The 15,094-nt window shown below is 42.7% G+C and overlaps 1 protein-coding gene across 1 annotated transcript in view; it reads left to right on the top strand.

Annotated features, from left to right (window-relative positions):
* Nucleotides 1–15,094, top strand: part of LOC120036212 (disrupted in schizophrenia 1 protein-like) — a gene marked incomplete at its 3' end in the record, with an annotated part of 49,822 nt that continues 34,728 nt past the window's right edge. The window contains exons 1-3 of the mRNA XM_038982693.1: nt 1–220; nt 413–1,974; nt 6,928–6,997. Of these exons, the coding sequence (XP_038838621.1) occupies nt 1–220; nt 413–1,974; nt 6,928–6,997 (1,852 nt within the window). The remainder of the gene's footprint in view (nt 221–412; nt 1,975–6,927; nt 6,998–15,094) is intronic.

Here is a 15,094-nt window from a genome sequence, read left to right as displayed (position 1 = left end):
ATGGCGAATCTAATCTCCCTCTTGACAGGTGGCTTGGGCACACCCACGTCATCAGCTGGCAGCTCCACCTGCAAGAGGCTCCAGCAGCACCAGCGCCCAGAGTACCTGAGGACAGAGTTACACAGGCTACAGAGCACCCTGGCTGGGGAGGAGGGGAGGACAGCCTGCCTGACCAACGGAGCATCTGGATGTCATGGGATGAACAGGCAGAACGGGCACAGTGATGTCATAAAGACGAGCAACACCCTGAGACTACATGTACCACCAGCTGGCTCATGTGTCTCAGTCAGCCAGCAGCTCTCTCCTCTGGAGACATACAGCTCAGAAGCATACAAACCATTCCTAAGTTACCAAAACAACCACTTCATTTCCTCCTCTCCTACTCTTCCTCTTCTCCTCTCCTCTCCCACCCTTCCTCTCCTCTCACCCTCTCCTCCTCCTCTCTCACAGGAAGAGGGGTGTTGTGTCACTAAGTTTTCATCATCCAACCCTCAGGCCAGTTTCCCCAGCCCTCAGAGTGACTTCAGGTTGACCCCAGGGTCAATCCCCCTACAGCCCTGCCTCTTGAGCCCTAACCCCGGGTCTAGTTCTGCTGCCTCTGCCACTCAGTTCTGCCCTCCTAAGTCCAGACCCAGGTCCCCTAACTCCAGGACCTGTCCCTCTGGTTCCACTGGCTCCAGGTTCCCCCAGTCCCTCCAGCCTACCTGCCACTCCAGGCCACCTCCTTCAGGGGACACCCCCTTCAGCTCCTCTTTCAGCTTCATCCAACAGTCACTGAGCCTTGATTCACTGAGCTCCAGTCACAGGACAGATACAGACACTGCAGCTGGTGAGAGGCCCCCTGGCCTAAACCCAGACCCACAACCACTGAACAGCTCTCCTGGCCTAAACCCAGACCGACAACCACTGAACAGCTCTCCTGGCCTAAACCCAGACCCACAACCACTGAACAGCTCTCCTGGCCTAAACCCAGACCCACAACCACTGAACAGCTCTCCTGGCCTAAACCCAGACCCACAACCACTGAACAGCTCCACTAGTCTAGACCCAGACCCACAACCACTGAACAGCTCCCCTGGCCTAAACCCAGACCCACAACCACTGAACAGCTCCACTAGTCTAGACCCAGACCCGCTGGATCAGTCCTCAGCTAGGTCGTTAAGAACTGGATCAGTCCCATCCCACTCAGAACCACTGGAGTTGTCTGGGTCTGTCCCACCCTGCCAACCTGTATCAGCCCCCCTTGACCAATTACCATCCAGGACATGTGGCTCGAGCTCCAACCAATCACGACTAGGAGTTTTGGGTCTCTCTTTGGGGCTTTCTGTTTCAAAACTGTCAACTCCGAGTCGTGTCCAATCAGAGCCAGGCTCCGTTCCTCTCAGCCAATCAGACGGAGTACGGGACCGGCTCTCATCTTGGGTGTGGCAGGACCGCCACTGGGAGGGCCGGGAGAGTGCGGGACCACGTCTGCGGGCGGAGTTACCCTCCTCTGTGACCTCTGACCTAACGGAGGTGGAGCCTGACTGTGACTCCTCCTCTCTGGACACAGAAGCCTCCTCCTCTCTGTCAGTAGCGGAGGACTCTGACGCTGCCACTGTCTCCTCCCTCACCTCAGGGTATGAGAGTGCCACGCCCACTACTGCCACTGTCTCCTCCCTCACCTCAGGGTATGAGAGTGCCACGCCCACTACTGCCACTGTCTCCTCCCTCACCTCAGGGTATGAGAGTGCCACGCCCACTACTGCCACTGTCTCCTCCCTCACCTCAGGGTATGAGAGTGCCACGCCCACTACTGCCACTGTCTCCTCCCTCACCTCAGGGTATGAGAGTGCCACGCCCACTACTGCCTCTGCCTGGAATGACTGCGTTCCAGACCAGGACCAGGACCAGAACCAGGGCTGGGACCAACTGCTCAAGAAGTACGAGGGTGTCCTTCAAGATTGCCTGCACAACAACCGTACTAATACTACGGTATGTCTTGAACCATAGATGTATTTTATACAAATGGGGTCATTTAGAAGAGCTACGTTCTGCTATAATAGTTTAATTCTGTACTCAGTAATGTAAAGCAACACATTGACCTGGTATTAGTCGTATTACTGTCAGTAATGTAAAGCAACACATTGACCTGGTATTAGTCGTATTACTGTCAGTAATGTAAAGCAACACGTTGACCTGGTATTAGTCGTATTACTGTCAGTAATGTAAAGCAACACATTGACCTGGTATTAGTCGTATTACTGTCAGTAATGTAAAGCAACACATTGACCTGGTATTAGTCGTATTACTGTCAGTAATGTAAAGCAACACATTGACCTGGTATTAGTCGTATTACTGTCAGTAATGTAAAGCAACACATTGACCTGGTATTAGTCGTATTACTGTCAGTAATGGAAAGCAACACATTGACCTGGTATTAGTCGTATTACTGTCAGTAATGTAAAGCAACACGTTGACCTGGTATTAGTCTTATTACTGTCAGTAATGTAAAGCAACACATTGACCTGGTATTAGTCGTATTACTGTCAGTAATGTAAAGCAACACATTGACCTGGTATTAGTCGTATTACTGTCAGTAATGTAAAGCAACACATTGACCTGGTATTAGTCGTATTACTGTCAGTAATGTAAAGCAACACATTGACCTGGTATTAGTCGTATTACTGTCAGTAATGTAAAGCAACACATTGACCTGGTATTAGTCGTATTACTGTCAGTAATGTAAAGCAACACATTGACCTGGTATTAGTCGTATTACTGTCAGTAATGTAAAGCAACACATTGACCTGGTATTAGTCGTATTACTGTCAGTAATGTAAAGCAACACATTGACCTGGTATTAGTCTTATTACTGTCAGTAATATAAAGCAACACATTGACCTGGTATTAGTCGTATTACTGTCAGTAATGTAAAGCAACACATTGACCTGGTATTAGTCGTATTACTGTCAGTAATGTAAAGCAACACATTGACCTGGTATTAGTCGTATTACTGTCAGTAATGTAAAGCAACACGTTGACCTGGTATTAGTCTTATTACTGTCAGTAATGTAAAGCAACACATTGACCTGGTATTAGTCGTATTACTGTCAGTAATGTAAAGCAACACATTGACCTGGTATTAGTCGTATTACTGTCAGTAATGTAAAGCAACACATTGACCTGGTATTAGTCGTATTACTGTCAGTAATGTAAAGCAACACATTGACCTGGTATTAGTCGTATTACTGTCAGTAATGTAAAGCAACACATTGACCTGGTATTAGTCGTATTACTGTCAGTAATGTAAAGCAACACATTGACCTGGTATTAGTCGTATTACTGTCAGTAATGTAAAGCAACACATTGACCTGGTATTAGTCGTATTACTGTCAGTAATGTAAAGCAACACATTGACCTGGTATTAGTCTTATTACTGTCAGTAATGTAAAGCAACACATTGACCTGGTATTAGTCGTATTACTGTCAGTAATGTAAAGCAACACGTTGACCTGGTATTAGTCGTATTACTGTCAGTAATGTAAAGCAACACATTGACCTGGTATTAGTCGTATTACTGTCAGTAATGTAAAGCAACACATTGACCTGGTATTAGTCGTATTACTGTCAGTAATGTAAAGCAACACATTGACCTGGTATTAGTCGTATTACTGTCAGTAATGTAAAGCAACACATTGACCTGGTATTAGTCGTATTACTGTCAGTAATATAAAGCAACACATTGACCTGGTATTAGTCGTATTACTGTCAGTAATGTAAAGCAACACATTGACCTGGTATTAGTCGTATTACTGTCAGTAATGTAAAGCAACACGTTGACCTGGTATTAGTCGTATTACTGTCAGTAATGTAAAGCAACACGTTGACCTGGTATTAGTCTTATTACTGTCAGTAATGTAAAGCAACACATTGACCTGGTATTAGTCGTATTACTGTCAGTAATGTAAAGCAACACATTGACCTGGTATTAGTCGTATTACTGTCAGTAATGTAAAGCAACACATTGACCTGGTATTAGTCGTATTACTGTCAGTAATGTAAAGCAACACATTGACCTGGTATTAGTCGTATTACTGTCAGTAATGTAAAGCAACACATTGACCTGGTATTAGTCGTATTACTGTCAGTAATGGAAAGCAACACATTGACCTGGTATTAGTCGTATTACTGTCAGTAATGGAAAGCAACACATTGACCTGGTATTAGTCTTATTACTGTCAGTAATGTAAAGCAACACATTGACCTGGTATTAGTCTTATTACTGTCAGTAATGTAAAGCAACACATTGACCTGGTATTAGTCGTATTACTGTCAGTAATGTAAAGCAACACATTGACCTGGTATTAGTCGTATTACTGTCAGTAATGTAAAGCAACACATTGACCTGGTATTAGTCGTATTACTGTCAGTAATGGAAAGCAACACATTGACCTGGTATTAGTCGTATTACTGTCAGTAATGTAAAGCAACACATTGACCTGGTATTAGTCGTATTACTGTCAGTAATGTAAAGCAACACATTGACCTGGTATTAGTCTTATTACTGTCAGTAATGTAAAGCAACACATTGACCTGGTATTAGTCGTATTACTGTCAGTAATGTAAAGCAACACATTGACCTGGTATTAGTCTTATTACTGTCAGTAATGTAAAGCAACACATTGACCTGGTATTAGTCGTATTACTGTCAGTAATGTAAAGCAACACATTGACCTGGTATTAGTCGTATTACTGTCAGTAATGTAAAGCAACACATTGACCTGGTATTAGTCGTATTACTGTCAGTAATGTAAAGCAACACATTGACCTGGTATTAGTCGTATTACTGTCAGTAATGGAAAGCAACACATTGACCTGGTATTAGTCTTATTACTGTCAGTAATGTAAAGCAACACATTGACCTGGTATTAGTCGTATTACTGTCAGTAATGTAAAGCAACACATTGACCTGGTATTAGTCGTATTACTGTCAGTAATGTAAAGCAACACATTGACCTGGTATTAGTCGTATTACTGTCAGTAATGTAAAGCAACACATTGACCTGGTATTAGTCGTATTACTGTCAGTAATGTAAAGCAACACATTGACCTGGTATTAGTCGTATTACTGTCAGTAATGGAAAGCAACACATTGACCTGGTATTAGTCGTATTACTGTCAGTAATGTAAAGCAACACATTGACCTGGTATTAGTCGTATTACTGTCAGTAATGTAAACAACACATTGACCTGGTATTAGTCGTATTACTGTCAGTAATGTAAAGCAACACATTGACCTGGTATTAGTCGTATTACTGTCAGTAATGTAAAGCAACACATTGACCTGGTATTAGTCGTATTACTGTCAGTAATGTAAAGCAACACATTGACCTGGTATTAGTCGTATTACTGTCAGTAATGTAAAGCAACACGTTGACCTGGTATTAGTCGTATTACTGTCAGTAATGTAAAGCAACACGTTGACCTGGTATTAGTCGTATTACTGTCAGTAATGTAAAGCAACACATTGACCTGGTATTAGTCGTATTACTGTCAGTAATGTAAAGCAACACGTTGACCTGGTATTAGTCGTATTACTGTCAGTAATGTAAAGCAACACGTTGACCTGGTATTAGTCGTATTACTGTCAGTAATGTAAAGCAACACATTGACCTGGTATTAGTCGTATTACTGTCAGTAATGTAAAGCAACACGTTGACCTGGTATTAGTCGTATTACTGTCAGTAATGTAAAGCAACACATTGACCTGGTATTAGTCGTATTACTGTCAGTAATGTAAAGCAACACGTTGACCTGGTATTAGTCGTATTACTGTCAGTAATGTAAAGCAACACATTGACCTGGTATTAGTCGTATTACTGTCAGTAATGTAAAGCAACACATTGACCTGGTATTAGTCGTATTACTGTCAGTAATGGAAAGCAACACATTGACCTGGTATTAGTCGTATTACTGTCAGTAATGTAAAGCAACACATTGACCTGGTATTAGTCGTATTACTGTCAGTAATGTAAACAACACATTGACCTGGTATTAGTCTTATTACTGTCAGTAATGTAAAGCAACACATTGACCTGGTATTAGTCGTATTACTGTCAGTAATGTAAACAACACGTTGACCTGGTATTAGTCTTATTACTGTCAGTAATGTAAAGCAACACATTGACCTGGTATTAGTCGTATTACTGTCAGTAATGTAAAGCAACACATTGACCTGGTATTAGTCTTATTACTGTCAGTAATGTAAAGCAACACATTGACCTGGTATTAGTCTTATTACTGTCAGTAATGTAAAGCAACACATTGACCTGGTATTAGTCGTATTACTGTCAGTAATGTAAAGCAACACGTTGACCTGGTATTAGTCGTATTACTGTCAGTAATGTAAAGCAACACATTGACCTGGTATTAGTCGTATTACTGTCAGTAATGTAAAGCAACACATTGACCTGGTATTAGTCGTATTACTGTCAGTAATGGAAAGCAACACATTGACCTGGTATTAGTCGTATTACTGTCAGTAATGTAAAGCAACACATTGACCTGGTATTAGTCGTATTTCTGTCAGTAATGTAAAGCAACACATTGACCTGGTATTAGTCGTATTACTGTCAGTAATGTAAAGCAACACATTGACCTGGTATTAGTCGTATTACTGTCAGTAATGTAAAGCAACACATTGACCTGGTATTAGTCGTATTACTGTCAGTAATGTAAAGCAACACATTGACCTGGTATTAGTCGTATTACTGTCAGTAATGTAAAGCAACACATTGACCTGGTATTAGTCGTATTACTGTCAGTAATGTAAAGCAACACATTGACCTGGTATTAGTCGTATTTCTGTCTGTGGCAGATGTTTCACCGTGCTTTAACCACTGAACTACTGTATTTTGCCATGTTGTCTCTCTGTTCCTGTCTCAGATTGAGTCCATGATGGTGAAGCTGCAGAGACTAAAGCAGAAGGCCATCCTGGAGGATGAGTATGACTCAGGTGAGGGAACGTTCAAATAAAGACTTTGTGTGACACTAAGACATCTGCTCATTTTATGTTGTCTCAGGGCCGGCGTTATAGGTGGCCTTAGAGGGCCTGGCCCGTCCTACCGTAGCTCCTTACCCATCTGATGCTGTCTGGACAGGGAAACAGCACCTCTCTGTCTCAGTATGTGTAGACCATGTATCTGATGCTGTCTGGACAGTGAAACAGCACCTCTCTGTCTCAGTATGTGTAGACCATGTATCTGATGCTGTCTGGACAGGGAAACAGCACCTCTCTGTCTCAGTATGTGTAGACCATGTATCTGATGCTGTCTGGACAGTGAAACAGCACCTCTCTGTCTCAGTATGTGTAGACCATGTATCTGATGCTGTCTGGACAGGGAAACAGCACCTCTCTGTCTCAGTATGTGTAGACCATGTATCTGATGCTGTCTGGACAGTGAAACAGCACCTCTCTGTCTCAGTATGTGTAGACCATGTATCTGATGCTGTCTGGACAGTGAAACAGCACCTCTCTGTCTCAGTATGTGTAGACCATGTATCTGATGCTGTCTGGACAGTGAAACAGCACCTCTCTGTCTCAGTATGTGTAGACCATGTATCTGATGCTGTCTGGACAGTGAAACAGCACCTCTCTGTCTCAGTATGTGTAGACCATGTATCTGATGCTGTCTGGACAGTGAAACAGCACCTCTCTGTCTCAGTATGTGTAGACCATGTATCTGATGCTGTCTGGACAGTGAAACAGCACCTCTCTGTCTCAGTATGTGTAGACCATGTATCTGATGCTGTCTGGACAGTGAAACAGCACCTCTCTGTCTCAGTATGTGTAGACCATGTATCTGATGCTGTCTGGACAGTGAAACAGCACCTCTCTGTCTCAGTATGTGTAGACCATGTATCTGATGCTGTCTGGACAGTGAAACAGCACCTCTCTGTCTCAGTATGTGTAGACCATGTATCTGATGCTGTCTGGACAGTGAAACAGCACCTCTCTGTCTCAGTATGTATAGACCATGTATCTGATGCTGTCTGGACAGTGAAACAGCACCTCTCTGTCTCAGTATGTGTAGACCATGTATCTGATGCTGTCTGGACAGTGAAACAGCACCTCTCTGTCTCAGTATGTGTAGACCATGTATCTGATGCTGTCTGGACAGTAAAACAGCACCTCTCTCTCTCAGTATATGTAGACCATGTATCTGATGCTGTCTGGACAGTGAAACAGCACCTCTCTGTCTCAGTATGTGTAGACCATGTATCTGATGCTGTCTGGACAGGGAAACAGCACCTCTCTGTCTCAGTATGTGTAGACCATGTATCTGATGCTGTCTGGTCAGTGAAACAGCATCCCCTCTGTCTCAGTATGTGTAGTCCATGTATCTGATGCTGTCTGGACAGTGAAACAGCACCTCTCTGTCTCAGTATGTGTAGACCATGTATCTGATGCTGTCTGGACAGGGAAACAGCTCCTCTCTGTCTCAGTATGTGTAGACCATGTATCTGATGCTGTCTGGACAGTGAAACAGCACCTCTCTGTCTCAGTATGTGTAGACCATGTATCTGATGCTGTCTGGACAGTGAAACAGCACCTCTCTGTCTCAGTATGTGTAGACCATGTATCTGATGCTGTCTGGACAGTGAAACAGCACCTCTCTGTCTCAGTATGTGTAGACCATGTATCTGATGCTGTCTGGACAGTGAAACAGCACCTCTCTGTCTCAGTATGTGTAGACCATGTATCTGATGCTGTCTGGACAGTGAAACAGCACCTCTCTGTCTCAGTATGTGTAGACCATGTATCTGATGCTGTCTGGACAGTGAAACAGCACCTCTCTGTCTCAGTATGTGTAGACCATGTATCTGATGCTGTCTGGACAGTGAAACAGCACCTCTCTGTCTCAGTATGTGTAGACCATGTATCTGATGCTGTCTGGACAGTGAAACAGCACCTCTCTGTCTCAGTATGTGTAGACCATGTATCTGATGCTGTCTGGACAGTGAAACAGCACCTCTCTGTCTCAGTATGTGTAGACCATGTATCTGATGCTGTCTGGACAGTGAAACAGCACCTCTCTGTCTCAGTATGTGTAGACCATGTATCTGATGCTGTCTGGACAGTGAAACAGCACCTCTCTGTCTCAGTATGTGTAGACCATGTATCTGATGCTGTCTGGACAGTGAAACAGCACCTCTCTGTCTCAGTATGTGTAGACCATGTATCTGATGCTGTCTGGACAGTGAAACAGCACCTCTCTGTCTCAGTACGTGTAGACCATGTATCTGATGCTGTCTGGACAGTGAAACAGCACCTCTCTGTCTCAGTATATGTAGACCATGTATCTGATGCTGTCTGGACAGTGAAACAGCACCTCTCTGTCTCAGTATGTGTAGACCATGTATCTGATGCTGTCTGGACAGGGAAACAGCTCCTCTCTGTCTCAGTATGTGTAGACCATGTATCTGATGCTGTCTGGACAGTGAAACAGCACCTCTCTGTCTCAGTATATGTAAACCATGTATCTGATGCTGTCTGGACTAAAAGAGTATGGCATGTCATACTGAGACAGAGGGTGCTGTTGTTTTCTCCGGTGAAAACCAGCTTGATTCAGTCTTATGTAGCTAAATTTGAAATTCTATTTTTTACATTGGATAAAAGTATAGACTCAGAGCTAGAAAAATGGTATATCAAACACTACAGTTGAGGAACAATGGGAAAGTAATTCTGCTTTGAAAGTTGATAAACTTGTTACCCCACTTTTGAGAAAATGACCCTTGAATGTTTTGGTACCTACTGGAGAGCTCCTCTTTGTCTCCACCCATTCAGCATCGTTCACACCCTCTTAAGCTTTAGCCCCCCTCGTTTCTTTAAGGATTCACATGTGAGGCCATGTGCTAAACAGAGTGAGTACAGTAGTGTAGTAGACAACCAAAGATTTCAAGACTAAAAGCTGGTTTATACTATGTCTATCGACATTTCTGTATACACTTGTCGCAGTGACATCATGAACATACTATTTAGTCCAACATCAAACTTGTCGTTGTCGTTATGAAAAAGTATGAACACAAAAACGACAGTCTGCATGACATCAGCAGCCTGGTGGTCCAAAATAGCTTACCTGGTGTATTTTAACACCAATAAACCCATCCGTTTAAAATTTAATTCAGTATATGTCAATCTAGCAAACCAGGCAACTGAAATAAACTTTCTAAATAATGTTTTGGTTCGTTTATAGCTTGTTAACTAGCTAGCTAACGTTAAGTTAGCTGGCTAGCCAGTTCAAATAATGACCACATCATATAGCTAACATTGTCTTAACTTTAGCTAAGTTGTATTCATTTTTCACAGGAAAATAAACTCACAACAAGATCATTATTTGCAAGTTAATGGCTAGACAATTACATAAAATAGCTTACGGTTGTGAGTGTGACTAAATATAAGCAGGGCATTCTACCTGAGAAATTCTGAACTTGGACACTGTCTCATTGGCCTAACGTTAAATCCTAATTTGACTTTGGTGCAGGTCATGTTGTTCTTCACATTACCGTCTCTGGTAAAAACAAACTATATCAAATAAAATCTAAGATTATTTGTCACGTACGCCGAATACAACAGGTGTGGACCTTACAGTGAAATGCTTACTTACAGGCTCTAACCAATAGTGCAAAAAAGGTATTAGGTGAACAATAGGTAAGTAAAGAAATAAAACAACAGTAAAAAGACAGGCTATATACAGTAGTGAGGCTATATACAGTAGAGAGGCTATATACAGTAGAGAGGCTATATACAGTAGAGAGGCTACATACAGTAGCGAGGCTACATACAGTAGAGAGGCTACATACAGTAGATAGGCTATATACAGACACCGGTTAGTCAGGCTGATTGAGGTAGTATGTACATGTAGATATGGTTAAAGTGACTATGCATATATGATGAACAGAGAGTAGCAGTAGTGTAAAAGAGGGGGTGGTGGGTGGCGGGTGGCGGGACTCAATGCAGATAGCCCGGTTAGCCAATGTGCGGGAGCACTGGTTGGTCGGCCCAATTTAGGTAGTATGTACATGAATGTATAGTTAAAGTGACTATGCATTTATGATACACAAAGAGTAGCAGCAGCGTAAAAGAGGGGTTGGGGGAGGGCTCACAATGCAAATAGTCTGGGTAGCCATTTGATTACCTGTTCAGGAGTCTTATGGCTTGGGGGTAAAAACTGTTGAGAAGCCTTTTTGTCCTAGACTTGGCACTCCGGTACCGCTTGCCATGCGGTAGTAGAGAGAACAGTCTATGACTGGGGTGGCTGGGGTCTTTGACAACTTTTTATCCTTCCTCTGACACCGCCTGGTGTAGAGGTCCTGGATGGCAGGCAGCTTAGCCACAGTGATGTACTGGGCCGTACGCACTACCCTCTGTAGTCCCTTGCGGTCGGAAGCCGAGCAGTTGCCGTACCAGGCAGTGATGCAACCAGTCAGGATGCTCTCGATGTTGCAGCTGTAGAACCTTTTGTGGATCTCAGGACCCATGCCAAATCTTTTTAGTTTCCTGAGGGGGAATATGATTTGTCGTGCACTCTTCATGACTGTCTTGGTGTGTTTGGACCATTCTAGTTTGTTGTTGATGTGGACACCAAGGAACTTGATGCTCTCAACCTGCTCCACTACAGCCTCGTCGATGAGAATCACGGATGCTATGATTGCCCTTAGTTTGAAGATGTAATCCGGAGACAGGTGTTTTATACAACAGCCTTCTCTGTGTTCTCTTTTCCACTCTGTCCGCATATTTGCAATCAAAAGCCAGAATCTTCTCCATCTCCTTCTTCATACTCTCCTTCCACAGGACATTCCACTGACTTCAAGACTCGGTCCTCCAGAAAGTGGAGAGCATTAGCAACACTTTTTCAATTCTTCTTTAATAAAAGCAGTGTTAGAAAAGATTACCTACACATACTGAGCTGCTCATGTTATAGACGAGCATGCTACATGGCAGACCAATCTGTACCGGAAAGGTTCCTGGCTTTTTCCATGGCTAAACCAACTAGGCTTGTAATTTAACAATTGTATTCGTATTTACATACAAGTTTGTTATTAAGGCACATGAAAGTTCACATGTTCCATAAGGCATTTCTGACAAAAAACACATTTTGATAAAAAAATGTATGTTTACGTAGAAATGCCTCTCCTGTGAAGTAGTGACGTGCTCTTAGTTTCCTGAAACGAGTCACAAATGGTAGAGGGAGCCATTGCAAACTAGCTAGCTAACGTTAGGAAGGTCCAGAACATTACATCACTGCTAGCTAGCTAACGTTAGGAAGGTCCAGAACATTACATCACTGCTAGCTAGCTAACGTTAGGAAGGTCCAGAACATTACATCACTGCTAGCTAGCTAACGTTAGGAAGGTCCAGAACAATACATCACTGCTAGCTAGCTAACGTTAGGAAGGTCCAGAACATTACATCACTGCTAGCTAGCTAACGTTAGGAAGGTCCAGAACATTACATCACTGCTAGCTAGCTAACGTTAGGAAGGTCCAGAACATTACATCACTGCTAGCTAGCTAACGTTAGGAAGGTCCAGAACAATACATCACTGCTAGCTAGCTAACGTTCGGAAGGTCCAGAACATTACATCACTGCTAGCTAGCTAACGTTAGGAAGGTCCAGAACATTACATCACTGCTGGCTAGCTAACGTTAGGAAGGTCCAGAACATTACATCACTGCTAGCTAGCTAACGTTCGGAAGGTCCAGAACATTACATCACTGCTAGCTAGCTAACGTTCGGAAGGTCCAGAACAATACATCACTGCTAGCTAGCTAACGTTAGGAAAGTAATTTCATTCTTATCTCTCTTTATGGGACTTCATATTTCTAACAAAGTTGAGGCTGTTGTAATTGCATCAGTGATTTTAGACATGTATTACAAATTGCAGGCCCAACCAACACATAGTCTTTGAAACAGAAATCGATGAATATTGGGACTGATCCAGATGATGTCATGATGATGACAGACTGAATTGACTAAATATGTCAGAGAAACTATGTCAAATCAAATCATGGTCCATACACACGGTTAGCAGATGTTATTGGTCACATACACATGGTTAGCAGATGTTAATGGTCACATACACATGGTTAGCAGATGTTATTGATCACATACACATGGTTAGCAGATGTTATTGATCACATACACATGGTTAGCAGATGTTAATGATCACATACACATGGTTAGCAGATGTTAATGGTCACATACACATGGTTAGCAGATGTTAAGTGTCACATACACATGGTTAGCAGATGTTAATGGTCACATACACATGGTTAGCAGATGTTAATGATCACATACACATGGTTAGCAGATGTTATTAGTCACATACACATGGTTAGCAGATGTTAATGATCACATACACATGGTTAGTAGATGTTATTGGTCACAAACACATGGTTAGCAGATGTTATTAGTCACATACACATGGTTAGCAGATGTTAATGATCACATACACATGGTTAGCAGATGTTAATGGTCACATACACATGGTTAGCAAATGTTATTTGTCACATACACATGGTTAGCAGATGTTAATATGAGTGTAGCGAAATGCTTGAGCTTCTAGTTCCGACAGTGCAGTAATATCTAACAAGTCATCTAACAATTTCACAACAACTACCTAATACACACAAATCTAAAGGGGTGAATGAGAATATGGGCATGTAAATATATGGATGAGCGATGGCCGAGCGGCATAGGCAAGATGCAGTAGATGGTATAAAACACAGTATATACATGCAGTTGCTTGCGAAAGTATTCACCACCCTTGACATTTTTCCTATATTGTTGCCTTACAACCTGGAATTAAAATTTATTTTTGGGGGGTTTGTATCATTTGATTTACACAACATGCACTTTGAAGATGCAAAATATATTTTTTTGTGAAACAAACAGGAAATAAGAAAAAAAAACAGAAAACTTGAGCGTGCATAACTATTCACCCCCCCAAAGTCAATACATTGTAGAGCCACCTTTTGCAGCAATTACAGCTGCAAGTCTCTTGGGGTATGTCTCTATAAGCTTGGCACATCTAGCCACTGGGATTTTTGCCCATTCTTCAAGGCAAAACTGCTCCAGCTCCTTCAAGTTGGATGGGTTCCGCTGGTGTACAACAATCTTTAAGTCATACCACAGACTCTCAATTGGATTGAAGTCTGGGCTTTGACTAGGCCATTCCAAGACATTTAAATGTTTCCCCTTAAACCACTCAAATGTTGCTTTAGCAGTATGCTTAGGGTCATTGTCCTGCTGGAAGGTGAATCTCCGTCCCAGTCTCAAATCTCTAGAAGACTGAAGAAGGTTTCCCTCAAGAATTTCCCTGTATTTAGCGCCATCCATCATTCCTTCAATTCTGACCAGCTTCCCAGTCCCTGTCGATGAAAAACACCCGCACAGCATGATGCTACCACCATCCTGCTTCACTGTGGGGATGGTGTTCACGGGGTGATGAGAGGTATTGGGTTTGCGCCAGACATAGCGTTTTCCTTAATGGCCAAAAAGCTCAATTTTAGTCTCATCTGACCAGAGTACCTTCTTCCATATGTTTGGGGAGTCTCCCACATTCCTTTTGGCGACACCAAACGTGTTTGCTTATTTATTTCTTTAAGCAATGGCTTTTTTGGCCACTCTTCCGTAGAGCTTTGCAGCTCCTTCAGGGTTATCTTTGGTCTCTTTGTTGCCTCTCTGATTATTGCCCTCCTTGCCTGGTCCGTGAGCTTTGGTGGTTGGCCTTCTCTTGGCAGGTTTGTTGTGGTGCCATATTCTTTCCATTTTTTAATAATGGATTTAATGGTGCTCCATGGGATGTTCAAAGTTCCGGATATTTTTTTTATAACCAAACCCTGATCTGTACTTTTCAAAAACGTTGTCCCTGACGTGTTTGGAGAGCTCCTTGGTCTTCATGGTGCCGCTTGCTTGGTGGTGCCCCTTGCGTAGTGGTGTTGCAGGCTCTGGGACCTTTCAGAACAGGTGTATATATACTGAGATCATGTGACAGATCATGTGACACTTAGATTGCAGGTGGACTTTATTTAACAAATTATGTGACTT

The sequence above is a fragment of the Salvelinus namaycush genome, unplaced genomic scaffold, assembly GCF_016432855.1.
Source record: "Salvelinus namaycush isolate Seneca unplaced genomic scaffold, SaNama_1.0 Scaffold1247, whole genome shotgun sequence".
Classification (NCBI taxonomy): Eukaryota; Metazoa; Chordata; class Actinopteri; order Salmoniformes; family Salmonidae; genus Salvelinus; species Salvelinus namaycush.
This window is presented reverse-complemented; position numbering and strand designations above follow the sequence as displayed.